This window comes from Canis lupus, chromosome 27 (assembly GCF_003254725.2).
Source record: "Canis lupus dingo isolate Sandy chromosome 27, ASM325472v2, whole genome shotgun sequence".
Lineage (NCBI taxonomy): Eukaryota > Metazoa > Chordata > Mammalia > Carnivora > Canidae > Canis > Canis lupus.
The window spans coordinates 756,804-780,206 of NC_064269.1; the positions used below are offsets into that span (position 1 = coordinate 756,804).

Genomic DNA, 23,403 nt, shown 5'->3' on the forward strand with positions numbered 1-23,403 from the left:
GGAACAGTTCCCGGAGCCTGTGGCCGGCCCAGGCCATAAATACAACCCTTCCACGCCTCCTTCTGTGGCCCTAAATGTAGTTTAAAACAAAGTAGATGGGGCTCCCGGGTGGCTCAGTGGTTGAGCATCTGCCTTCAGCCCAGGGCGTGACCCCGGGGTCCCAGGATCAAATCCCCGCATAATGCTCCCTGCATGGAGCCTGCTCCTCCCTCTGCCTGGGTCTCTGCCTCTCTCTGCGTCGCTCATGAATAAATAAATGCATAAAATCTTTATAAATAAATTAATTAAATTGAATTAAATTAAACAAAGAAGACGATCAGGATCGGGGACAGCCAACCAGGCATCACTTACCAAAGATCAGCACAAATAATCTGGAGCCAGAATCTCATCCCCGCTTCAGCGGCGCCCAGGAGGCTGCAGGCCCGTGATGCCTCCGGTGCCCTCGCCCTTAGGAGCCCCTGTGCTGGAGCCCCTAGGCCGGTCCCGGGTCTCCTCCAGGGCAGGATGGCCCCCCCCGCCGCCCCTCCGGCCCCCTCCCCGCCTGGGCCTCCCCGCAGAGCACCCGGCTCACCCGAGGACGCGACCCAGACGTTGCCAAAGGGGCCTCTCCTCCTCCGCGGCTGCCCGGGGACAGCAGGGAAGGGGCGCCCGGCCCCAGTGCGTGTGTGCATCGCGGCAGGGAGGGCAGCGGACGCAGAAGCCACGCTGCTCGGGGCCGTCGCCCGCTGCCCAGCTCCCCACCCTGCAGGGGGACCCCTGCCTCCCAGAGGAGACCCTTTCCACCGGCATCAGTTTTCAAATTACAATTTTTTTTTATTGGAGTTTGATGCCAACAAAGAGCATATCACCCCGGGCTCATCCCATCAAGTCCGCCCCCCAGTGCCCGTCACCCAGTCACCCCGACCCCCGCCCACCTCCCTTTCCACCAACCCCTGTTCTAAGTACAAGTCACCACAAATGTACCGGCTGAAAACAACACACATTCACCATCCGGTGGTTTTCGAGGTCAGAAACCTCACATGAGCCCCCGGGGCTACAGTCGAGGCGCCAGGAGGGCCGCGTGCCTTTCTGGAGGGGGGACCTGTGTCTGCGCCCCTCCCGGCCTCCGGAGGCCGCCTCGGCCCTGGGCTCTCGGGGCCACTGTCCCACCTCCAGAGCCGGCCGCGTCCAGCCGGACCCCGGGGTCCCTCCCTGCATCCGAGATTCCCCGTGACTACGCGGACCCAGCGCACCCGGGTAACCCCCTATTGTAAAGGCAGCAGATCAGCGACCTGAAACCCAGGCCCTATTTAGGCTAACGGGTCCACAGATTCCAGGGATCGGGACGTGGACACCCCTGGGGCCACGATCTCGCGGACACCCGGGTCCTCCTCCCGTGGGACCAGCCCCGCCGCCCCCTTAGGCCTTGGTGCCACCGGGTCCGTTGCCAGAGGCCCGACCACCCAGGCAGGTGCTAAGGTCTACACCTGCCCCACTGCCCTGGGGAAGGCGGGCCAGCCAGTCCCTCCCGCCGGTCGGCTCTGTGTGCCCCAGGGCGCCGGGGCCAGGCCACAGCCTCCAGGACCCCAATCCAGACTCGCCTCTCCCCAGGCCAGGCCCGCTCTCACCGCCCCCCCATACGGCCTGGTTCCCCGTCCTCACCGGCCGCAGTGTCACTCCCCGACACTGACTCATCCTTCACGGCTGAGCGTTGGTAGCTTTGACACCTCTGGCCACCTCCATCCGCCCCCACCCGCCCCCGGCCACCCCACCCCCCCCCACCCCCGGCGGTGCTCCGCTTCTGTGTCCAGCACGCAGCCCTCCCGTCCGCCTCCCCAGCCACAGGGGCTGGTTTGCAGCTCCTCGGGCCTGTGCTGGACCTCCCCCCGACCTGGGCCTCCCAGCCTGGGATCCTCCTCACCTGGGATCCTCCCCACCTGGGTCTCCCCTCCTGGGCCTCCTCCCCTCCTGGGCCTCCTCCCCACCTGGGTCTCCTCCCTGCCTGGGTCTCCTCCCAGCCTGGGCCTCCTCCCCTCCTGGGCCTCCTCGCCACCTGGGATCCTCCCCACCTGGGTCTCCCCTCCTGGGCCTCCTCCCCTCCTGGGCCTCCTCCCCTCCTGGGATCCTCCCCACCTGGGTCTCCCCTCCTGGGCCTCCTCCCCTCCTGGGCCTCCTCCCCACCTGGGTCTCCTCCCTGCCTGGGCCTCCTCCCCGCCTGGGCCTCCCCACCTGGGCCTCCTCCCCTCCTGGGCCTCCTCCCCACCTGGGTCTCCTCCCTGCCTGGGCCTCCTCCCCTCCTGGGCCTCTTCCCCTCCTGGGCCTCCTCCCCACCTGGGTCTCCTCCCTGCCTGGGCCTCCTCCCCGCCTGGGCCTCCTCCCCACCTGGGCCTCCTCCCCTCCTGGGCCTCCTCCCCACCTGGGTCTCCTCCCTGCCTGGGCCTCCTCCCCGCCTGGGCCTCCCCACCTGGGCCTCCTCCCCTCCTGGGCCTCCTCCCCACCTGGGTCTCCTCCCTGCCTGGGCCTCCTCCCCTCCTGGGCCTCTTCCCCTCCTGGGCCTCCTCCCCACCTGGGTCTCCTCCCTGCCTGGGCCTCCTCCCCGCCTGGGCCTCCTCCCCACCTGGGCCTCCTCCCCTCCTGGGCCTCCTCCCCACCTGGGTCTCCTCCCTGCCTGGGCCTCCTCCCCGCCTGGGCCTCCCCACCTGGGCCTCCTCCCCTCCTGGGCCTCCTCCCCACCTGGGTCTCCTCCCTGCCTGGGCCTCCTCCCCTCCTGGGCCTCTTCCCCTCCTGGGCCTCCTCCCCACCTGGGTCTCCTCCCTGCCTGGGCCTCCTCCCCGCCTGGGCCTCCTCCCCACCTGGGCCTCCTCCCCTCCTGGGCCTCCTCCCCACCTGGGTCTCCTCCCTGCCTGGGCCTCCTCCCCGCCTGGGCCTCCCCACCTGGGCCTCCTCCCCTCCTGGGCCTACTCCGCACCTGGGATCCTCCCCACCTGGGTCTCTCCTCCTGGGCCTCCTCCCCTCCTGGGCCTCCCCCTGGCCTGGGCCTCCCCGCCTGGGCCTCCCCGCGGGGTGCCGCCCCATCTGTGGCCCCACTACCTGCAGGTGCTTAGTGAGGCCCCGAGCCCACCCCGAGGCCGACCCCTGGGCGCCGCCTGGTGTCTGGAACCCGAATGAGAAACTACATTCCGACGGGTACAAGCAAGAAAAAGGGGGTTTGAAGCGGGAGGTGCTGCCCTCTGCTGGGCCCAGCCGCGGCCGGCGTCCCCCTCCCCTCGCACGGAGACGCTGCCCTGTGGGTTCAGAACCTGCTGCCGCCCCTCCTGGCTCGAGCTTAACTGTCCCAGGTGCTTCCATAACAAGATGTTAAGCTCAGGGTTTCAGGGACGCCCGGGGGCTCGCGGCTGGGGGTCGGCCTTCAGCGTGACCCCGGGGTCCCAGGATCGAGTCCCGCATTGAGCTCCCTGCACGGAGCCTGCTGCTCCCTCTGCCTGTATCTCTGCCTCTCTCTGGGTCTCATGAATAAGTAAATAAAATCTTTTTTAAAAGAGAAATTGTTATTTTAAAAAAATACAATTGCAGGTAAGCACCAAGAGACAACGGGTGAAATGGTATTTATTTACGTATTTGAGAGAGGCCCCCTGGCCCGGAGCAGGGGGAGGGGCGGAGGGAAGCCCAGCAGACCCCCTCTGAGCGCAGGGCCTGGGCCGAAACCGAGACGCCCGCACTGACACTGATGGGGCCACCGGGCACCCCGAGATTTAAGGTCAAGTGCCAAGTCACCCTAAGACGAATTTCGAGGGGGATCTTTAAGAACTGGTTTCTGGCCGCCTCAGCCAGATGAAGGGTATTTTTTTTAAGTCCTAACATGGAGAGAAGGGAGGATTTGGGGGGAGGCACAGTAGGGATAGAAGGAAGGAGAAAGGGGCCCCCGCCTTAGAGCAGGCCTAGCGGGCACCCAGGGGTCACCCCAAGAGCCGAGCACGGAGCCTCTGGAGTTGAGGGCAGAGGGGCCTGGAGGAGCCGAGGAGCCGAGGAGCCTGGGGCCCGTCTGCCAGGCCAGGAAACTCCGCTCTGGGCCGTGGGAGAGGAGCAAGCGAGCCCCGTGCGCCCCTCGGACGCTGCCCCGTGGGGCTTCCTCAAGGGACTAGAGGACCCCGACGGCTGGGGAAAGGGGGTCACGTTCCTCGAGTCGGGGAGCAGGCGGAGGACGGGGACAGAGGCCCAGAGGACACAGAGGGGAGGGGCCGGGACCCTGCCCGCCGGGGGAGGGCGACGCTGCCCATCAGACCCTGCGCCCCGGCCCCTCCCCGGTGCAGCTCACTGCGGGGGTCGGGCAGGCCTGGGGGGCGAAGGAGGAGGGAGGACCGGACAGACAGGTGGTCGACCCAGCCCCCGGCCCCCAGCCCCCCGGCCCGGGCCTCGGCCGCTCCCACTGAGGCAGGGCCCACAGGCGGCGGTGACGGCAGACGGTGGCCAGTCTTCATTCGGGGGCGGCCAGGTTGTCCCCGCTCCCGCGCAAGGCTCAATGCCTGTCTCTTACTTGACAGCGAGCAAAATCCTTAGGATTCTTGTCTGGTTTGGGGGCGCCCGGGGGGCTCAGCGGGTGAGCATCCGCCTTCGGGCCAGGGCATGACCCCGGGGTCCCGGGATCGAGTCCCCCGTCGGGCTCCCTGCATGGAGCCTGCTTCTCCCTCTGCCTGGGTCTCGGCCTCTCTGTGTGTCTCATGAATAAATAAATAAAATCTTTTTTAAAAAAAAGTCTTCCCTGATTTTTTACACAAGGGCAAGGGGAAAAGTCAGCCCCACTGAGCGGCCCAATAAGGTATCGCTGCCCTTCTTCCCTGGTTCACCCCCTGGGCCCTTCACCCCTCACTCTCCAGGAAGAGCCCCCCAGGCCTCTTGAGAGCCAGGCCAGCCCCTCCCAGAGATGCTGAGCCCTTCCCCGCCAGGGAGACGGGGAGACGGGGAGGCAGGGCCCCGCACAGCGCTCGGGGTGAGGCCGTCCCCCTGCCCCCCGGGGCTCTCGCTGCCGGGCTCCTGGCGTCTCCAGGACACTCGCGTGCACCCAGAACCTCAGGTGCGGCCTTGTCTGGAGATGGGGTCTTGGCGGACGTGCTTGGTTGCAGCTCTTGAGATGAAAGCGTCCTGGGTTTCGGGGGGAGCCCCGAAGCAAGGAGAGGACGGGCCAGAGAGAGGCACCGGCCCGCGCCAGGAGCCCCCGGGGCCACCAGCAGCTGGGAGAGGCCAGGAGGGAGTCCTCCCTAGAGCCCTCCCGGCCCCTGGATCCCAGGCCCGGGCTCCAGGACCGCGGCCCAAGTCCCCGCCGCTCGAAGCCGCCCAGTCGGAGGCACCCTGTTCCCCTGCACGTGGGCCCCGGCCTGGGAGGACGGGAGGGCGGCTGGCTGTGACCTTGAAATGACCTCCCCCCGGGCCCTCCTCTGTGAGCCACCCAGGGGGAAGCCCAGGCACCTGCCCTCACCTCCGCCAGCGCCAGCGCCAGCCACCGCCCCCCCTGGGCGATCGTCCAGAGCCCCGGCCCTTCCCTCCCAGGCCTGCTGACCTGCCTCCTCCTGCCCCGCGGCTGCAGAATTTTCCATCAACATCCGCAAGTCCAAGTCATTAGGTTCAATCATTAACAGGGCGGGTGCTAATTAGCGGGCGGCGGGGGTGATGAGGAGCTGATCAGGCGAGGGCAGGCGGGAGCCCTGGCGGACAGCGAGGCGCGTCCCGGGGGTGCCCACCCCTAACCCCGAAGGCTCGGACCTCCCGGTGCCTTCATCCCTGCTTCGCCCAGAGTCAACAAGGACAAGTTTGCAGGGACGAGCCCCGCCTACCCCTGCCCATTCCTCAAGCGCCCAGTGGGTGCCAGGCCGGAGCTCAGCATCCTGGGGACTCCACCCTGGGGACATCGCCCCGTCCCCTCCCGGCCTGTGACATCAGGGATGCCTGGCATTACAGCGGGGAAAGCGGAGCCTCAAGAGGCCAGTTTTGCCCAAGGTCACGGGGCTTCGTGCCCCAGGGACACTGCCCAGAGGCTTGGTGATGCAGAAGGAGCCCCCCCCCGCCCGTGCCCCACTGTGGGGGGGGGGGGTCGAGGGTCGATGACCGAAGGGTTCAAATGCGTCCCAAGAGGCCCTCGGGCCCGAGCCCGCTTCAGGCTCAGCCTCTGCTCTGCCAAAGCCACCACATCGGGCTCGTCGGGGGCCGCGCTGGCGTGGGTTCCAGGCCTCGGAAGAGCCGCTTCCTCTCTCTGGCCTCAGTTTCCCCTCTCCAGCTCCGAGGGCATGGGCCACGCTGCAAGTCCCCCCCCACCCCACCCCACCCCGCTACCCGGTTAAGGCTCAAGAAGACACAGAGCACTTTGCAAATGAGCAGCCCCTGTGTTTGAGTCACCAGCTCTGGCTCGGTCCCCAAGAGTGCCAGCTGCAGGGGGGCGTACCCAAGCCTGGCACACTGGCAGCGACGGGCTTTTCACAGCCAAGCCGGGCGCAGTGCAGGCAGGCGGGGCCTCCCAGCTGCCCCCTGAGCACCCCCCCCCCCGGTGCTGCGGCCCAGCTCCTGGACAGGTGTCCCCGGTGGGCGTCGGAGGCCCGGGGGCAGGGTGCCCACACCTCGGCTGCAGGCCCAGCCCTGCCCCGCAGCTGCTCCCTCCTCCTCAGGACTCCCAGGCGTTTCCAGAAGAGCAGAGCCACTTCGAGGGACAGGCTTTCCTGCTCCCTGAGGATTTTCCGAGCACGGGCCCCCAGCCCCGAGCCCGCTCGAGGAGCCTCCAGAAGCGTTCGAGGAGCTACGGCAAACTGGTGTGAACATATGGCTCCCCAGGGGGGCCGCCTGGGTGGGGGGGTGCTCCTTCGCCCACGAACCAGCCCCCGCCTCACGGCCCCAGAGCCCCGGGGAGAAGGGTGCACCCAGCAGGCCTCGGCACGCCCACGGCCGTCGCGTCGGAGGGAAAGGCCAGGCCGAGGCCCAGGTCCCTGCCTCTGGCTGCAGCCCTGGGTCCAGACGTCCCAGCCTGTGGCCGCGGCCCCTCTAACTCAGGATGGCAACGTTCCTAAAAGGGTTTATTTCTTCATGAGACACACAGAGAGGGAGGCAGAGACGCAGGCAGCGGGAGAAGCAGGCTCCATGCAGGGAGCCCCACGCGGGACTCGAACCCGGGACTCCGGGGTCAAGGCACATGCTCCCCCGCGGAGCCACCAGGGGCCCCGGGATGACAACATCTGAGAATGGGAAGACACCCACAGTCACCTGCCCCCCTCCCGTCAGGGATGAGAAAACAGACGGGCATGTGTCTGGGGGTCGGGAGGAGCGACTGCCCCACCACGGAGGCCCAGAGACGTGGCGCAGAGGGAGGAACTGACGTGTAACCCCCCAAATGCCCCGAGGGCCCGGCCCAGCCCCAAGTAAAGCAAGATCCTAGTCCGTGCGTCCATCCCGGGGGTGTGGGGTCACTGAATTCACGCCTGAGGGGCTGCTGGGGGTGCGGGGGCCATGAACCGAAGCAGAGCATGCTGAGGGCCAGGAGCAGCCCACGAAGCCGGAGCAGGCCCGCCCGGCCCAGGGGCGCACCTGCCCCGCACCTGCCCGCCCCGCACCTGCCCGCCCCGCGGGGAAGGGACACGGCCCCCGCCCACCCAGGCCCCGCGCCCACCGGCCCGCAGCTGCACAGGCTCCCACCCCGCAGGCTCGGCACGGATGCAGGTGGAGCCAGGACGCCCTCGCAGGCCCACTGTGCCCCACCGGCACCCCTCCCCGCCCTGCCCCCACAGCACCCAGCGGGCTCCTCCCTCCCTGCGCCCTCCTCCTCGCCTCCACCCCAGCACCGGCTGCTCCGGGCCCTCCTCCCACGCGGCCCCAGCAGCCGCCTCCCCTCCTCGCCTGCAGTCAGGGCAGGGGGCCTGGAGGACTGGAGCTCCAGGAGGCAACACAACGGTGGCCGAGGACTCCGCGGGGGTCCCCGTGGCCGGAGCAAAGTCTGGGGGGAGGGAGTGTGAAGGGGGCAGGCACAGCGGGGCGGGGAGGGGGGTGCCTCCCCGCGGGACGAGGCAGGAAGCAGGGCCACTACGGGCTGCTCGAGGCTCTCCCGGGCGCCGGCGCCCGACCGCAGGCGATGCTCAACCCTCTCGGGCCGGACTCTTCTCCCATTTCGCAAATGAGGAAACTGAGGCTCGGGGACGGGATTCTGTGGCCCCAGAGTCCCTGGTTCAAGTTCCAGGGTCCTGGTGGAATGGGGCCAGGCAGGGCCAAGTCCCCGTCTCCGGGACACTGCGGACTCCGTCCTCTGGGAGCCGACAGGAGGGAGGCGAGGCGGGGAGGCCGCAGCAAGGGCCTGCGAGCTGACGGCCGCGCGCCCCACCCCGTCCTTACGCTCCAGGCCTGGGGTCTTCACTCCTCCTCCGTCCACCACCACTTCCAGCTGAGAGAGGAAGGGACAGGGCACCCCCCGCACCCCCGCCCCGCCCACGGCGGCACCGCTCCCCACGGCCAAGGGAGGAACCCGCAGAGCATCCGTGGGGGGACGAGTGGATCGGGTGGCGACCCGGGCGCAGGTTCAGGTGCAGACGTAGGCGTGTGTGCGTGTGTAATGGGGCACGATGTGGCCACAGAAAACGAGGGGATCCTACAACACGGATGGGCCTTGGGAGCAGCGCGCTATGTGCCTTGAATCCCGGCGTGACCTCAGCACACGCGGACTCTAGAACAAAAATTAAAAGAAATAAAAAAAACAAAACAAAAATCAAAGTCCTGGAGAAGGAGGTCAGCTTTGGGGCGATCGGAGGCAGGAGGAGGGGCAGCGGGGAATGGAGGCCGGTGGCCAAGAGGTACAGCCCGCAGGTGCAGGGAGGAAGGGGCCGGGCTGTAGGGCGGCGACAGAGAGCTGCGCGGGTGGGGGGAGCTGGAAACGGAGTGACTCCTGAGTTCTTACAAAAAGAGAAAATTTTTCCCCTTTTTCCTCCTTTTTTCCTTTTTTTTTCTTTACGGTTACCCGTGTGAGTCGGACGCCAGCTGCACCTGTTGTGGTGATGGCGCCGCGACAGACCTCGGTCATCGGTGAGCTGGGCTCTGTGCCTCCAACTACACAGTGACCGACCGCACGTATTTTCATTAAAACCGGGGTGGGGGGAGCTTGTAAGGGGATTGCTGGGGTCCCGGGCGCTGACCCGCAGCAGGAGGGGTCGGTCCCAGGGGCCAGGGACGCGCAGGGCCCACGTGGCTGCAGAGCAGGCCTGGCCCCACCGCAGGAGCCCAGGCCTGCCCCAGACCTGCCCCAGGAGCCTGAGCTGCCCCGGGCGGCGGGGAGGGCCCGAGGTTATTTGGGAGGTAAAGGGAAGGGGGAGGCGGCCAAGAGCTGAGGCTGCCCCCCCCAGGCCGCGGGGGTCACAGGGCCCCGAGGTCACAGCAACCTGCAGGGAGCCTGCCGGTGCTGCACTTGCGGGGCCCCGCCCCTGCCTCCCCTGCCTCCCCGGTCCTCCCCCAGGGGTGCAGCCCCCCCCCCCCCGCCCCTGCCCGGCCTCTCCCGTCCCAGGCCCTGCGTGGTGCCCACTGGTCCTGCCACGCCCCGCCGGCCTCCTCGCTGGTCCTGAGCCGCGCCTGGGCCCCACCAGGCCGGGAAGTTCCCCCGCGAGTCTGACCTGCGTCCCGGGACAACCCCCCCATCCCTCCGCAGTGCACCTGGAAACCGAGCACCTGCGCCCCCCCCGCCTCTCCCCTGCGACCCCCCCCGCCTCTCCCCTGCGGCCCCCCCGCCTCTCCCCTGCGCCCCCCGGCTTCTCCCCTGCGCCCCCCCCGCCTCTCCCCTGCGGCCCCCCGCCTCTCCCCTGCACCCCCCAGCTTCTCCCCTGCGCCCCCCCGCCTCTCCTCTGCACCCCCCCCCCGCCTCTCCCCTGCGCTCCCCCACGGCTGAGCCACGGAGCCCGAGCCTCGCGGGCCCCGCCCCGGGTCCTCCCGCCGCGGCCCCCGCCCGCGCACCCCGGCCTGGGCTCTGGGCCAGGGACCCCGGGGACCCCGAGCCCTCCGCCGCCCGCCGCCCGCCGGGCTTTCACCTCCGCTCCAGCGTCGCCGCCTCCACCTCCGGGGACGGTCCCCGCGCGGGCAGCCCCCCCCCCCCCCCCCGCCCCGGGAGGCGCCGCTCTACGCCCCGCGGGGGGGCTCCCTCCGCCTTGGCCGCCGCCCCCGGCAGCGCCCCCGCCCCCAGGACCTGCCCCCGCCGGGGGAGCTCCGCCCGCCCACCTGCACCCCACCTGCACGCACCCCGCCCTGCACGCACCCCCGCACCCCCACCTGCACCCGCACCCGGTCCGCACCCCGCCCTGCACGCACCCCGCCCGCACCTCCGCCTCCACCCCTGCCCCACCTGCACCCCGCACCCCGTCCGCACCCCCGCCCCGCCCCGCCCCGCCCGGAGCTCGGGGACCCCTGGCGCCCGCCCCTCCCGCAGCCCGCGGCCACGACGGGGTTAAGGCTCGGGCTGGGGGCGGGGCGGGGCGGGGAGGGGCGGGAGGGGAGGGGCGGGGGCGGGGCGGAGCCGCCGGGCGGCCGCCGAGGCCCCGGGGCCGGGAGCCGGGAGCACCGAGCCGGCAGCCGACCGGGAGCCGAGCGCGCAGGGCCGGGGCCGGGGCCGAGCGGAGCGGAGAGGGAGCGCCCGACCCCCGACCCCCGAGCCCCGACCCCCGAGCCCCGAGCCCCGAGCCCCGAGCCCCGCCATGGAGCCCGACAGCAGCCCGCGGAAGATCCAGTTCACGGTCCCGCTGCTGGAGCCGCACCTTGACCCCGAGGCGGCCGAGCAGGTGCGGGGCGGGCGGGGCGCGGGGACCGGCTGCGGGCGCCCAGAAGCCTGGCTCCCCCGGGGGACCCCAGCCCCCTCCCCCAGCCCCCAGCCCCCTCCCTCCTCCCCCGGTGGGACCCCCAGCCCCCTCCCCCAGCTCCCCTCCCCCCTCCCCCAGCCCCCTCTCCTGGTGGGACCCTCGGCTCCCTCCCCCAGCCCCCTCCCCCCCAGCCCCCTCCCCCCGTCCTGCACCCCCCAAGGCGACCCCGCCGGAGTTCCCGAGCTGGGGGGAGCGCCCGAGGCCCCGGCAGCCTCCTCGCGGGAGGGGCCTGGGGCCGAGGCCGGGACAGGCAGGGGTGCAGGCAGGGGTGCAGGCAGGGGTGCAGGCAGGGGTGCTGTTCCAGGACTAGAACGGTCCGGGGCCCCCGCCCGGCGGGAACCGGAGGAGCCCCCGAGGGCGGGCCGGGCCGGGGCGGGGGCGCTGGGTCTGCGGCCGAGGCCCCCCCAAGCCCGCGCACGTGGGTCCCTGCTCCCAAGTCCTGCCCTCGGAGCCGCGGGGGGGGGCCCTGCGCTCAGCCTGGCGCGGGGGGTGGGAGTCCGAGGCCCTGGCCCAGCCCAGGCCTGCTCTATTTTTAGCTCGGAGCAGCCTGGCAGAGGCGGCGTGGATGAGTGTGAGCAAGCGTGTGTCTCAGGGAGAGGGAGCGTGCGAGGGTGACCACCCGGGGCCACGACGGCCGCCCAGTTTGCCAAATATTTGCTCGTTTGCTCATTGCTCCATCTCTGTCCCCTGGCCTGGCCATCCCGATCCTAAGGAGTCCCCAGGGGTCACCGGGTCAGTCCTGCCTCGCCCCCCCCCCCCCGCCGGCTGCCAGGGCTCTGGCCCAGCCTCCCCCCACCAAAACCTCTGGGACCTCCTGGGGTGGGCCGGAGCCTGTGTCCTCCACGTGGCCCCGGCTGTTGGGGGCATCAGGTCGGGCATGAGGGAAGGGCGGGGACCACACTGTCCCTGGATGTCAGGGGCCTAAGTGTGGGAGGGGGTCGGAGCCTGCACCTCCCTCCTCTCCCTGGCGGGGCCCCCTGTCCGGGCGCCAGGGGTGGCAGTAGGAGGGCCGAGGGGAGCCCTGGAGCTGGTGAGGATGAGGAGGGTGGAGAGCCGGAGCCCGTGGAGTGTCCCACCAGCGTCGGGGGGCCAGGCCGCTGTGCCCCGCACCCCGAGGCAGGGCCCTGAGATTATCTCAGACCCTGAGAAAGGGCCCGTGGGTGTGCGGGGGGAGCGGGCGGGCCGGGCTGAGGCGCCGGGAAGCACTGCCCTCCACCGGCGCGGGCGGGTCTCCCTGCCTGACACCTGCACCTGTTTGGTGCTGGAAAGGCAGGTGTCAGCGTGGGGGGCGGGGAGGCCTGAGGCTTCAGGGGGACACAGGGCGAGCCGGGCGGCAAAAAGAGCCAGGACTTCCGCCCACTTTCCTCTAACCTTCCAAAACTGGTGTCCACTAGACACCTGCTACCTGCCGTGGGGCCTCCACCCCTCCTGCGGGGCTGCCCGGGGTTACGCACGCGAAGGGCTCCAGGCGTGGCCGGAGCCCCTGACCCAGACTGACCCGAGCAGGCAAAAGGGGTAGAAGCCGTGGGTTAGGGGCACAGAACGGCAGGGCTGCCGGGGCGCCCACAGCCGGGGGCACGGCGGCAGATCGGGGCTCAGGTGCCCTTGAGCGCTGGGACGAGACCCCGCTGCGAGGAAACCAAGGGACCGTCTATTCGTTCCCTAGTAGTTCGGGTGCGGGGAGGTGCTCGAGGAAGGCGGCTGCACACCCCCCCCCCCCCGCTGTGGGGACCCTGGGTGCCTAGGAGTCCCGTCCAGGGCGCGGAAACTGGTTAAGGAAGGGGTGTCGGACGGCTCCCGAGGCCTTCGCTGACACACGTGGGTCCTTCCCAGGCTCCCGCCTCCCCCACTGCGCCCCAGCCTGTCCCTGTGACTCCTCTACCGCCAGCACCCCGTCCACCCAGAGCAACAAAGAGGAGCCCCCTCCTGGGGAGGGGTGGCCCTCATCCGCACGTGAAGCACACGCGCGCACCTGCTGGTGCCAGCGCATCTGCATCAGGACTGGCCACACGGGCCCACGGCTAATGGGGAGGGGGGGAACATGCACACACGCGTGCGCGCACATTCAGGACCAGTACTGCCAGGGACCTTGGAACGTCACCCCAAACAGATGTCGCTCCAGAGAAAGCAATGACCCGGCCCAGCATACCCCCAGCATATGCGTCCCACTTCCTGGGGGACAGTCCCCCTCTCGGAGCAACACCGCTGCCTCTACTGTGGCCGATGCCCACCTCCTGGGCACAGAGAAGGGTGGGCGTCTTACCCCCCCCCCCCCCAGTCCTGGTGACACCACATCATGGACACAGACACTTAGAAATTTGATCCCTCGGTGTCCTCACCCTGCTGCCTCAGCCCCGGGTCACGTGAGCTCCTTTCCCAGCCATGTGGCCCTCCGTCGCCTCTTCTGCCCTGGAGGGAACCGCAGGGACGCCGGCCCCACGGTCCCCTCACCGCCCAGCCCCGAAACCCTCCAGAGAAAGGGGAAAAGCCACATGTCCCAGGAGTCCTTGGACGGCCTTCACCAGCGGTCACCTTTGTGGGCAGCCTGGCAAAGGAACGCAGAGGCCCGGGGACGCTTAGAAGAAGTCCTTAGAACGGGACCCCGGAGCCCGGCAGGAGGGGGCGGGATGGGGCGGGATGGGGCGGTCCCGCGGGGGCTCCTGCTGGTGGATTTACCACCCCGAGGACTCCCCCCGCCGCGCTTCCTGACCAACTGGAAGGGCAGTGAGTCCAAGGAGAGAGAGGACTTTGGGGAATGAGCTGGGGAATACAGCTTCACCCCTGCGCCTGCACCCTCACCCCTGCACCTTCACACTTGCAGTCTCGCCCCTGCGCCTTCACGCCTGCACCTGCACCCTCACATCTGCACCTTCACCCCTGCGCCTTCACCCCTGCACCCTCACGTCTGCACCTTCACATCTACACTTGCACCCTCACACCTGCACCTGCACGCCTGCGCCTTCACCCCTGCACCTGCACCCCTGCGCCTTCACCCCTGCACCCTCACGTCTGCACCTTCACGTCTACACCTGCACCCTCACACCTGCTCCTGCACCCTCACACCTGCACCTGCACACCTGCACCTTCACCCCTGCACCCTCACGTCTGCACCTTCACATCTACACCTGCACCCTCACACCTGCACCTGCACGCCTGCGCCTTCACCCCTGTGCCTTCATACCTGCACCTTCACCCCTGCACCTGCACCCCTGCGCCTTCACACCTGCCTTCCCCACGTGGCCCCCCGGGGCAGCCGGGGCCTGAGGGGCGCTCTCCACAGATGCCAGGCCACAGACTGTTCAAGGCTGTCTTGGGGGCGGGGGGCGGGAACACTGAGGGACGAAGCCTGTGCCCTCCTCCCGGGGGGTTTCTGCCCACTGGTCGGGATGGACGGAAGGACAGCAGCCAGGGATCGATGCCTTAGAGCAGATGCAGCTGCTGAGACGGAGAGCTGGGGACATGCAGGCGCAGAGAGGGGTCGGGTGGGGCCTTCGGGGGCCCCAGGGGACAGGGATGGCCCGAGCATCTCCGGCCCGGACGGTAGGGCCAGTGCAGGGGCATTTTCGAGGTGTGTCCAGCAGGAGCCTGGGTCCCGCTGCCCGGCGGCACCGGGCGGGGCTTCGACGCCTTCACATGCGCTCGACCTCTTCCCTCAGATTCGGAGGCGCCGCCCCACCCCTGCCACCCTCGTGCTCACCAGTGACCAGTCCTCCCCAGGTAAGCCCGGGCTGGGCCGCTGAAGGCAGAGGGGCTGCGGGGCGGCTGGGGCCAGTGAGCGAGGAGGTGCGGGAGGGGTGCGGGAGGAGGGCGGGCCTGAGGGGCGGAGGCCAGCTCCTGAGCCCGGACGCGGGGGCCGCGTTGGCGGGACGGTCGCCTTTGCTCCGGAGAGATGGAGCCGTGCTGGGGGGGACACACCTGGCTCCCGGGCCCCCAGGAGCCGGGCTGGTCCACTGAGTGCCGGTTGCTGCGGCAACAGCCTTCGGGTTGCTCCAGCAACTGCCATCCCCCCCAGCCCCCCGGGGCAGTGACAGCTGTGAGGGGAGAGACGGCCTCCGTCAGCCAGCCTGCAGCCCTCCGGGAAGGGGAAGGTCGGGAGCACTCAGGGAGCAGCTGGCGTGGTCACCAGTGCACCCCGCGAGGTCTGGGGGGGAACATGGTCTCGGGGAGCCTGACGGGACAGCAGGAGGCAGGTGCTGCTGCTCGTAAGCGAGCCTGCGGTTAGGACGCCCGAGTCCCGGCCTGCACCTGGCCACCCCGGCCTGCACCTGGCCACCCCTGGAGTGCACCCGGCCACCCTGGCCTGCACCTGGCCACCTGGCCTGCACCCGACTACCCCCGACCTGCACCCGTCCACCCCGGCCTGCACTCGACCACCCAGACCTGCACTCGACCACCCCTGGCCTGCACCCGGCTACCCCCAGCCTGCACCCAGCCACCCTGGCCTGCACCCTGCCATCCCTGGCATGCGCCCGACTACCCCCGGCCTGCACCTGACCACCCCCGGCGTGCACCCGGCCACCCCGGCCTGCACCCAGCTGGATCGCTCCTCCTCCCTGCCCAGGGCGAGCCTGCTCGTCCTCTAGTGCCCCCCACCGCCTTGCAGGGTGGGCCCCTGACCCCCGACCCTGGGGAAGGGGGCAGTGCTGGGGAGGAGAAGGACTCCCGCGCACCTCAGAGGGAGGAGAGGGGCCAAGGGTCCTACTCGGGAACCTCCAGGTGTGAGGCCAGGACAGAGACACTGACCTCAGAGTCAGGGACGGGACCGCGTGCGGGCAGGGGCGGCCCTCAGGGCCAGCATCCCAGGGGCAGACGGGAGGCTCAGGGCTCGGGAAGGAGGCGATGGCCGAGGCTCCCCCTTGGGACGTCAGCCTCGGAGGGTCTCCTGTCCTCTTCACTTTCTGCCTTCCCTGTTCCCCCCAGAGATAGATGAAGACCGGATCCCCAACCCGCTCCTCAAGGTGAGCTGCTCGCTGGCGCTCAGCCCAGCCCACAGCCTGTCGGGGATCATTCCCCAGACCCCCAACCGGTGTGACCTTTGGACCCCCGTCCTCTGCAGCCGCCTGCACGAGCATGAGGGGACGCGCCCTGTCCCCACACCCGGGCCCCTTGCTCAGCACCATGGGGGGGTGCTGGGAAGCCGGGAACCCCCACACACCTTCTGAGGCCCACAACCCACCCCCAGCTCCAACCCAAGAGCCTGCAGGCACAGAAGGGGGGAGGGCTGGCCTCCACCTGTGCCCTGTGTCCCTCACAGTCCACTCTGTCCATGTCTCCACGGCAACGGAAGAAGGTGACAAGGACCACACCCACGATGAAAGGTCAGCAGGACTTCCCGTCCCCTTGTTCCCCGCGTGCGGGGGGCTGAGCACTAGACCTACTGACCCCTTTGGAGGGAGTCCTCGGGAAGTCCTTCACCCTCCCTGTTGCCAGCCCTGCGGGTGCCAGCTCCACCTCCAGGGGGCTGGGGGCCCAGGAGGACCTGCCTCACCTGCTGGGCAGGTAGGTGGCCTGGGGAGTGCACCCCACGCGGAGGGGACTCGGGGATTCCTCGGAGTCTAGCCAAGACGGGGATCGCAGCCCCTGGGGAAGATCCTTGGTCCTAAAGGCCCCGCCCGCCCGCCCTGCCTCCCCGCAAAGGAAAGATGCTTCCTTGTGTAGCCTCATCGCCCAGCGAATGCCCCGCCCCAGCCCGGCCCCTGTCGCCAAGTGGCGGCCACGTCCCTCCCTCTGTGCCCCCAGAGCTCCAGATGATGGTGGAGCATCACCTGGGGCAACAGCAGCAGGGAGACGAGCCTGAGGGAGCCGCCGGGAGCTCGGGGCCCCGGGAGCCCTGCCCGCCTGGGATCCCAGACGCGGAGGCGGCCTGCAGGCCGGGCGCGGGGAAGGCAGCAGGTACTGGGGGGGGGGGGGGGGAGCGGAGGGGGAGGGGGAGGGGGGGCCAGGGTGCGGGGAGGGCCGTGGGGGGCTGGGGGGCCGCCGCAGGAGGAGCAGCCTCACCTGCGTGGGGTCTGATGGCACAGAGCCGGCCAGGCCTAGGGCTGCGCGGGGCTGGAGGGCATGACCTGGTCCGCTCCGCCTGCCTTGCTGCCCGGGAAGGCTCGGGGCCTCAGCCTCGGGGCCTCTGGCGGCCTGAGGTGACAGCAGGCCTGGCCTCGGGGTGTTGGTGACAGGGGGAGGAGGTGGGTGAGGGCCCAGCCGCTGGGGCAGGCACAGCACCAGACGGACGGGAGTGATGCTCAGAGGCGTCCGCAGCCCTGCAGCCCCGCAGACCCCGCAGACCTTGCAGACCCCGCAGCTTGGCAGTCCCCACAGCCCTGCAGGCCCTGCAGACCCCGCAGACCCCACAGGCCCCGCAGCCCCTGCCACCCTGCAGACCCCGCAGACCCCACAGGCCCTGCAAACCCCACCACCCTGCAGACCCCACAGGCCCCACAAACCCCAGCACCCTGCAGACCCCGCAGACCCCACAGCCCCTGCAGACCCCGCAGCCCCCGCAGACCCCACAGGCCGCGCAAACCCCAGCACCCTGCAGACCCCGCAGACCCTGCAGGCCCCGCCACCCTGCAGACCCCGCAGGCCCCACATCTCAGCAGGCCCTGCAGACCCCGCCACCCTGCAGACCCCGCAGCTTGGCAGCCCCCACAGCCCTGCAGACCCCGCAGACCCCACAGACCCTGCCGACCCCACAGGCCCCACAAACTCCAGCACCCTGCAGACCCCGCAGACCCCACGGGCCCTGCAAACCCCACCACCCTGCAAACCCCGCAGGACCTGCAGACCCCACGGGCCCCGCAAACCCCACCACCCCGCAGCCCCTGCAGCCACCGCAGCCCCGCAGGCCCCACAAACCCCACCACCCTGCAGAACCCGCAGGCCCCACAGGCCCCGCAGCCCCGCAGCCCCCGTGGGCCCGAGCCCGGAGCTCTCTGGGTTTCACAGCGGGCGCCCGGGCTTTACCCACTGAGACACCCGCGGGCCCTGTCATCGGACCAGAAACGCCTCTGCGCGGAGCGAGGGGTCCCGTCCATGGGGAGAGGCTACACGTAGCCCATATGGGGTCAGCTTTAGCCAAAGTGGACCCAAACTTTTTTAAAGTTTTTTTTTTTTTTAATTGCAAATTTAAGAATAGGGCCCTGTAGTGATGGTGGCGATGAGCGGGAACAGCCCGACTGTCCGACCGCCCCCAGCGGGGTCCAGGGCCACCGGGGCTCAGGGCGGGGGCGAGCAGCCCCCCTGCAGGCCTTCCCAGCGCTGCCTTTGCCTCCCCAGGGCCTGCAGAACCCACGCGCGAAGCTCAGGAGAGGGGCAGGGAGAAGCCCGGCAGCGAGGAACCCACGGCCCATATACCACCACCGGCCTCCCAGGGAGCCAAGCCGGTGAGAGCCCCCGCCGGCCGCCCGGTGCTCGGGGGTCAGGCTGCGTAGACCAGGGCAAGGGCTCAGACCTGGACTCGGGCTTAGGGGAACCGACGGGCCAGCTTCAGTCCCCGAAAAGCTGTTGTCCCGGGCAAGAAGGCTTGGGGGTGTCAGGCACCCGGGCACAGAGGAGGGGCCAAGCCGAGCCGCAGGGGCAAGGATGAGGTCAGGCGGGTGTGAGGGCCTCGGCGGAAGGGGTAGGGTGCAGGGTGCAGGGTGCGCAGCAGTGGTGCCCGCAGCGGGGCCCGGGGCTTCCCCTGCTGGACACGTCGAGGCTCACCCCCCCCCTCCGCCCCTGCCCCCACCCCACAGCAGGTGTGACTCGGAAGCAGGCATCCTGCCATCGACACTGCGGCTGGGAACGCACGGACACTGGATCTCTTTCTTATTCACTTTTAGGGAAAAACAAAAAACAAAAAAAAAAAAAAAACAAAAAAAAACCCTCGTTTTTAAAAAGTGATAAATTTGGTGTTAGGTCCTCGGCATTTTCCTTCTTTCCCGGCTTGGAGACTCCCTGCTTCGTCCCTTCGCACCCTGCCCTCCCTCAGCCCCGTCTCCTCGCCTCCTGTGCCAGGGAGGAGGAAAGAGGGAAGCTGGAGCCTTGGGGGGGGCATCCGGGGGGGCTCCCCGCAACCCGGCCCCGACCTGCAGTGGCAAGAGCGCTGAGGACCCCCAGGGTACCGGGAAGGAAGGAAGGAAGGAAGGAAGGAAGGAAGGAAGGAAGGAAGGAAGGAAGGAAGGAAGGAAGGAAGGAAGGGAGGGCCTGGGTTCTCTTTTCTCTCAGTTGAGGGAAAGATAAGCAGCTTCCTGGGGGGGGGGGGCTGCCCTGCAGCTGCCGGACTTGGGGGGACCCAGGTGGGTCCCGTGGGACTGGGCAGGGGGAGCTGCGCCCGGGCCCTCGCCGTGGCCGTGGCACCTGTCGGTGCCGCGGGGACCCTCCTTGCCCCGCCTCCGTGATTCCGCGCTCCAGGCCGGGACCCCCTCCGGCTCCGAGGCCGCCGCCACCCGGTAGCCCACCCGGGGTCCCACCTGGTAGCCAAGGTGGCCGAGAGCACCGTGGTTGTGAACACAGAGGCCCTTGCTGGGACTCAAGGACCCGGGACCCGCCGAGGCCCCGGGCAGGACGACACCCAGCCCAGGGGAAGACACTTTGCGGGGCAGCCAGGCCTCTCCTACCCGCTGCTTTGACTTTCCCGGGGCTGGAGTGGGGAGGGGAAGCGGGGAGGCGAGGCTGGCCTTCCTCACAGAAGCAGCCCTGGGGGAGCAGGACGTGCCAGGTGCAGCTGCTCCTCCGTGCCCCCGCCCGACCTCAGCTCTCCCGCGGCTGCCCACCTGCCCACCCTCGTGCCCAATAGGGACGGCACCGCAGCAGGGGTTCTGGGCTTCAAGAGAGCGCGCGCCGTGCAGAAGCTCGGGGCCCCCACCCAGCAGACACCGGTCACAGCCAGGCGGTCTCCCTTCTTTATTGATCTCTGGCTACAGCAGGGTCCCGGGAGACCGAGGGCAGGGGTGAGTCACATGCGTCTCTGCCCCACTTGGGGTGGGGGTGGGGGGCAGGGTCGAGGAGACCGTGGATATGGTCACGCCACAGGGCCCACTGTACAAATGCAGGGTGGTATGTACAGGAAGGGGGAGGGCGGCCACCCGGACTGGGGCCTGTCCTGGGACGAGGCCGCTCCAGAGCCTGAGACGCGGGGGCCCAGGCCTGGCGGGTCCCTCCCGTCTGCCCCGCTCGTCCCGGGGAGGGGCCGCCGGAACAGGGGGAGCAATGCGGGATGCCCGGATCACAGCTCAGCCTCCCCGCACCCGGGGCCCAGCGGCCGCCCTCCTGCCTGTGCGCCCAAGACGCACCCTGAGGGTGCTTGGCTGGGGAGACCTCAGAGCACTTTACAGACATTGGTCGGATGGGAGCCTCCTGGCCCCGGGGCGGACGGAGGGGGCAAAGGGCTCAGGACACCGGGCAGGCGACAAGCCCCAGGGCCCAGGCCAAGCCCAAGCTCTTGAGGACCCCAAAAGGCCTCCCTTCTTCCCCTGTCCATGCTTCAGATTGGGAGGGAAGGAAGATTAGGCTGGGCTGGGGCAGGGAGGGGCGGGGAGGGGCAGGGAGGGCGGGGAGGGGCGGGGAGGGGCAGGGAGGGCGGGGAGGGGCAGCGTAGGGCTGGGGTAAAGACAACACCCGCGTTCCCAGGCCCCTCGGAGCCCCCGCTCCGCGCTCAGGGCTCTGACAACCCCCAGCTCCCTATCCTACTCCAGCCCCTCCCAGGGGAGGGAAAGGGGGACCCAGACCTGCCAGCTGAGATCTGGGGGGGGCTGAGGGGACCCCCAAAATGTATTGCTTAGAAACTTGGAGGCATAAAGGATGGGGGAGGGCCCAGGGGCTGGCGTCTCCGACCCTGACCCTCCCCCCGGCCCCGGAGGCCTCGAGGAGCTCCCCTCTCCCAGCCAGCCGTCAGGCCACCACGGGGCGGGGGGAGTCCGGGGGCGGGGGACGGGCACAGTGGCCACTGGGAGCCTGAAGTTCCCCAGTCTTGCTGCTGGGAAATTAAAGGGCGCCCCAGTGGGTGTCGGGTGGGGAGGGGCCCCTCCCCCACCCCCACAGTCTCTGGCGTCCGGCCTTTGGCCTTCGGGTGGGTCGTGCGTTCCTGGGCCTCCAGGCTCCCTTGGAGCAGATGGGGGAGCCGGTCCCGAGGGATGGTGCTGATGGCGTGGAACACGTGGGACTCGCTGAGGACCTGGGACACGGGAGCGGCCTCGGTGCTGCCGTCTGTGCCTTCCCCAGCCTGACCCAGCGGCCCCCTCTCCCGCTCACCCCGTACTGCCCGTGGGGGGCTGCGTGCACGTCCCGCCCCGCTGACCACGGCGTCCTGCGGCCTGGCTGGGCCTGCTCCCCTCTGCCCCCCTGCCCCCGGCGCCCGCCCCCTCCCGCTGCACCCCACAGGCTCACCCGCCCAGCCCCGGGCTAGTCCAGGTTCCCGTTCTGGTTGTGCTCGTCCTCGGCCGGGGAGGGCAGGGCCTCCTCCTCACAGGGGGACAGTTCGTCGATGGACATCTGGTTGGTGACGCCTGCGCGGGGCCGTTCAGCAAGTTGCGCCCAGACCGCGAAGCACTGTTCCCCAGAACCCCGGGGGGTACCAGGAGCAACGCAAGGGCCCCCGTGCATCCCCCGCCTTCAAGATGAGCCACCTCCGGCCACTCAGGCCTTCCCCCTCTTGTGAAAACTCGCACGCAAAGGAAGGGGTTTCCCGACCGAGGCCCCAGGTCACCCACGTCTCCCGGGACCCCACTGGAGGCCGCAGCTTGTATGGGGTCCCGTGGGCCGCGGAGCTCGGTCGTTCCTAGCTCGTCTCCCGTCCCCGTTCTAGAACAGTCCGGGCCAGTCAGCCAGCCGGTCTGTCCTGTGACCTTTAGTCCGATCAGCCCCGGTCCCCCCTCTGGGAGCCAAGGGCGGCTCCAGGGCTTGGAGGGAAGGGACGAGCGCGCCGCACAGCCCCCTCCGCCCCGCCCCGCCCCCGGCCAGCGGCACCCACCCCAGCGGCACCCACCGCTTGCTGCCCGCTCCTTCCACTTCTGCTTGTTCTCCTGAATGTACTTGGTCCAGGTGGAGCGGAAGCGGACCACGTCAGGGTTGGGGTCTCCCACCTCCACGTCCAGGGAAGGCTGGCGCCACTGGAAACTACAGCAGGCCCCCGGCCGCTCGGAAGAGCCCTCCCAGCCCTCGGAGTCAAGGGGCCGGGGGGGCCGGGGGGAGGCCGGGGGGCTCCTGTCCCCTCTCCCTCTGCCCGGAGCCCCTGGACCCTCCACTTCGCCCCCTCCCCTCCAACCTTCCCCCCTACTAGAAGGAAAATAAAAACAAGATGAGCAGAAAGGCAAGAGAGACAGAGCCGTGGGAGCAACAGAGCTGGGGGGAGGGGGTCTGTCCGGCCAGCCCTGTGGGTGACGTGGGCAGAGAGGCCTGCTCTCCGCGAGTCCTTGTCCCGTCCCCAGAACCCGGACTGCCAGCCCCAGCCCCCCTCACCTGGGCTGGTTCTTAGACTTGGAGTCATCATCCACCAGGGGCTGGACGCTCTTCTCGGCCACGTCGGTCAACACAGAGAACGTGGGCTCCACGATGAAGTCAATGAACCCTGCGGGGCAGCGGGGACACGGTGGCGAGGTCCCCCCACTCCGCACGGCAGCAGGCCAAGCGTGGGGACCCAGCCTGGGAAGTTCCCGCGGGGCAGCCTCCGAGCTGAGTCCTGGGACCCCAGCGTGTGCACCCCCGGCCGCCACCCGGGACCCCTGGCCCTAGCGCAAGGCCCACTCCACAGGGAGGCCGGCCCTGAGGGTGGCCACGCAGGGAGCCTCCTCGCCCTGCCCTGGCGCTCTCCTCCCACGACAAGGGACACTCACCAATCTGCGACTGTGCCACCAGAGTGGAAGTGCGGTCACACAGCGGGGAAAAGGGCAGGCCCAGCTCGGCCTCCTTGTCGCCCTGGGGAGGAGCCGGGCGGGGAAGCTGGAGGGGGTGCCTGCGACTACCAGGCCAGGGGCGCAGCGCAGGGGAGCTGGGGGTAGCTGGGGAGGGGGGAGCCTCGGGGCCTTCCACCTGGAAACGGAGGCGGGCAAGCAGGGCGCCACTAGGGCCCGGGCACAGGAGAGGGGCCTGTGGCCCCAGGGGTTGGGGATCCGGTGGGAAGGCCTGCGAACGGGGGGGGACCTGCAGGGCTGGGGCAGGGGGGCCGGGCCGGGGTGGGGGGTCGGGGCAGGGGGGCTGCGCGGCTACCTGGCGGAAGAACTCCTCCATGAGCGCCTTGGTCCAGCGGCTGTGCACCGCCCACTGCTTGGTCGGGTGGCTGATGTCGGCCGCGTGCAGCAGCAGGGACAGGGCCTTGGGCTTGTCGATCCTGGGCAGGGCGGGCGGTCATGCGGGGACACGCGGGGACACGCGAGCTTCAGGGCAGGGAGCCCCACACGGCGCCGCACCCCCCGCCACGCACCCTCGGCTGCCCGCACGGCCCCTCCAGCAGCCTCGGGCAACGGGCATGCACTCACGCGCCCAGGCACACGTGTACGCACGCATACAGGTACACGCATCCATGCACACACACAGGTACACGCACTGGTACACGCGCGCACATACACAGATGCGCACATGCGCACACACAGGTACA

General features: G+C 69.7%; 2 protein-coding genes across 9 annotated transcripts in view; one reads left to right on the forward strand and one right to left on the reverse strand.

Annotated features, from left to right (window-relative positions):
- The first annotated feature begins 10,488 nt into the window (after positions 1-10,488).
- On the forward strand, positions 10,489-18,731 carry PPP1R1A (protein phosphatase 1 regulatory inhibitor subunit 1A). 3 transcript variants are annotated; one of them, XM_025458671.3, is made up of 7 exons: positions 10,489-10,760; positions 14,495-14,555; positions 15,759-15,796; positions 16,093-16,156; positions 16,578-16,730; positions 18,108-18,214; positions 18,566-18,731. In XM_025458671.3, the coding sequence occupies exons 1-7, from the start codon at positions 10,677-10,679 to the stop codon at positions 18,572-18,574; spliced, it is 516 nt and encodes a 171-aa protein (XP_025314456.1). In that variant the 5' UTR covers positions 10,489-10,676; the 3' UTR covers positions 18,575-18,731. The 3 variants fall into 3 exon arrangements, with proteins under 3 accessions (XP_025314456.1, XP_025314457.1, XP_025314458.1); XM_025458672.3 differs by having other exon boundaries at positions 10,509-10,760; positions 18,569-18,731; XM_025458673.3 differs by having other exon boundaries at positions 10,510-10,760; positions 16,126-16,156.
- Positions 18,732-19,700: 969 nt separating this feature from the next.
- Positions 19,701-23,403, reverse strand: part of PDE1B (phosphodiesterase 1B) — a 29,716-nt gene continuing 26,013 nt past the window's right edge. For all 6 annotated transcript variants that reach the window (XM_025458659.3, XM_025458663.3, XM_025458661.3 and 3 more), the window contains 6 exons: positions 23,016-23,136; positions 22,643-22,724; positions 22,269-22,377; positions 21,796-21,926; positions 21,198-21,316; positions 19,701-20,985 (listed from right to left, as the gene is read on the reverse strand). In XM_025458659.3, coding sequence (XP_025314444.1) covers positions 21,213-21,316; positions 21,796-21,926; positions 22,269-22,377; positions 22,643-22,724; positions 23,016-23,136 — 547 coding nt within the window. In that variant the 3' untranslated portion in view covers positions 19,701-20,985; positions 21,198-21,212. The remainder of the gene's footprint in view (positions 20,986-21,197; positions 21,317-21,795; positions 21,927-22,268; positions 22,378-22,642; positions 22,725-23,015; positions 23,137-23,403) is intronic.

Coding starts and splice junctions, on each gene's coding strand:
- PPP1R1A (XM_025458671.3), top strand. CDS start 10,677: ATGGAGCCCGACAGCAGCCCGCGGAAGATCCAGTTCACGGTCCCGCTG. Junction 15,797..16,092: donor TCCCCAACCCGCTCCTCAAG/GTGAGCTGCTCG, acceptor TGTCCCTCACAG/TCCACTCTGTCCATGTCTCC. Junction 16,731..18,107: donor GGGCGCGGGGAAGGCAGCAG/GTACTGGGGGGG, acceptor TTGCCTCCCCAG/GGCCTGCAGAACCCACGCGC.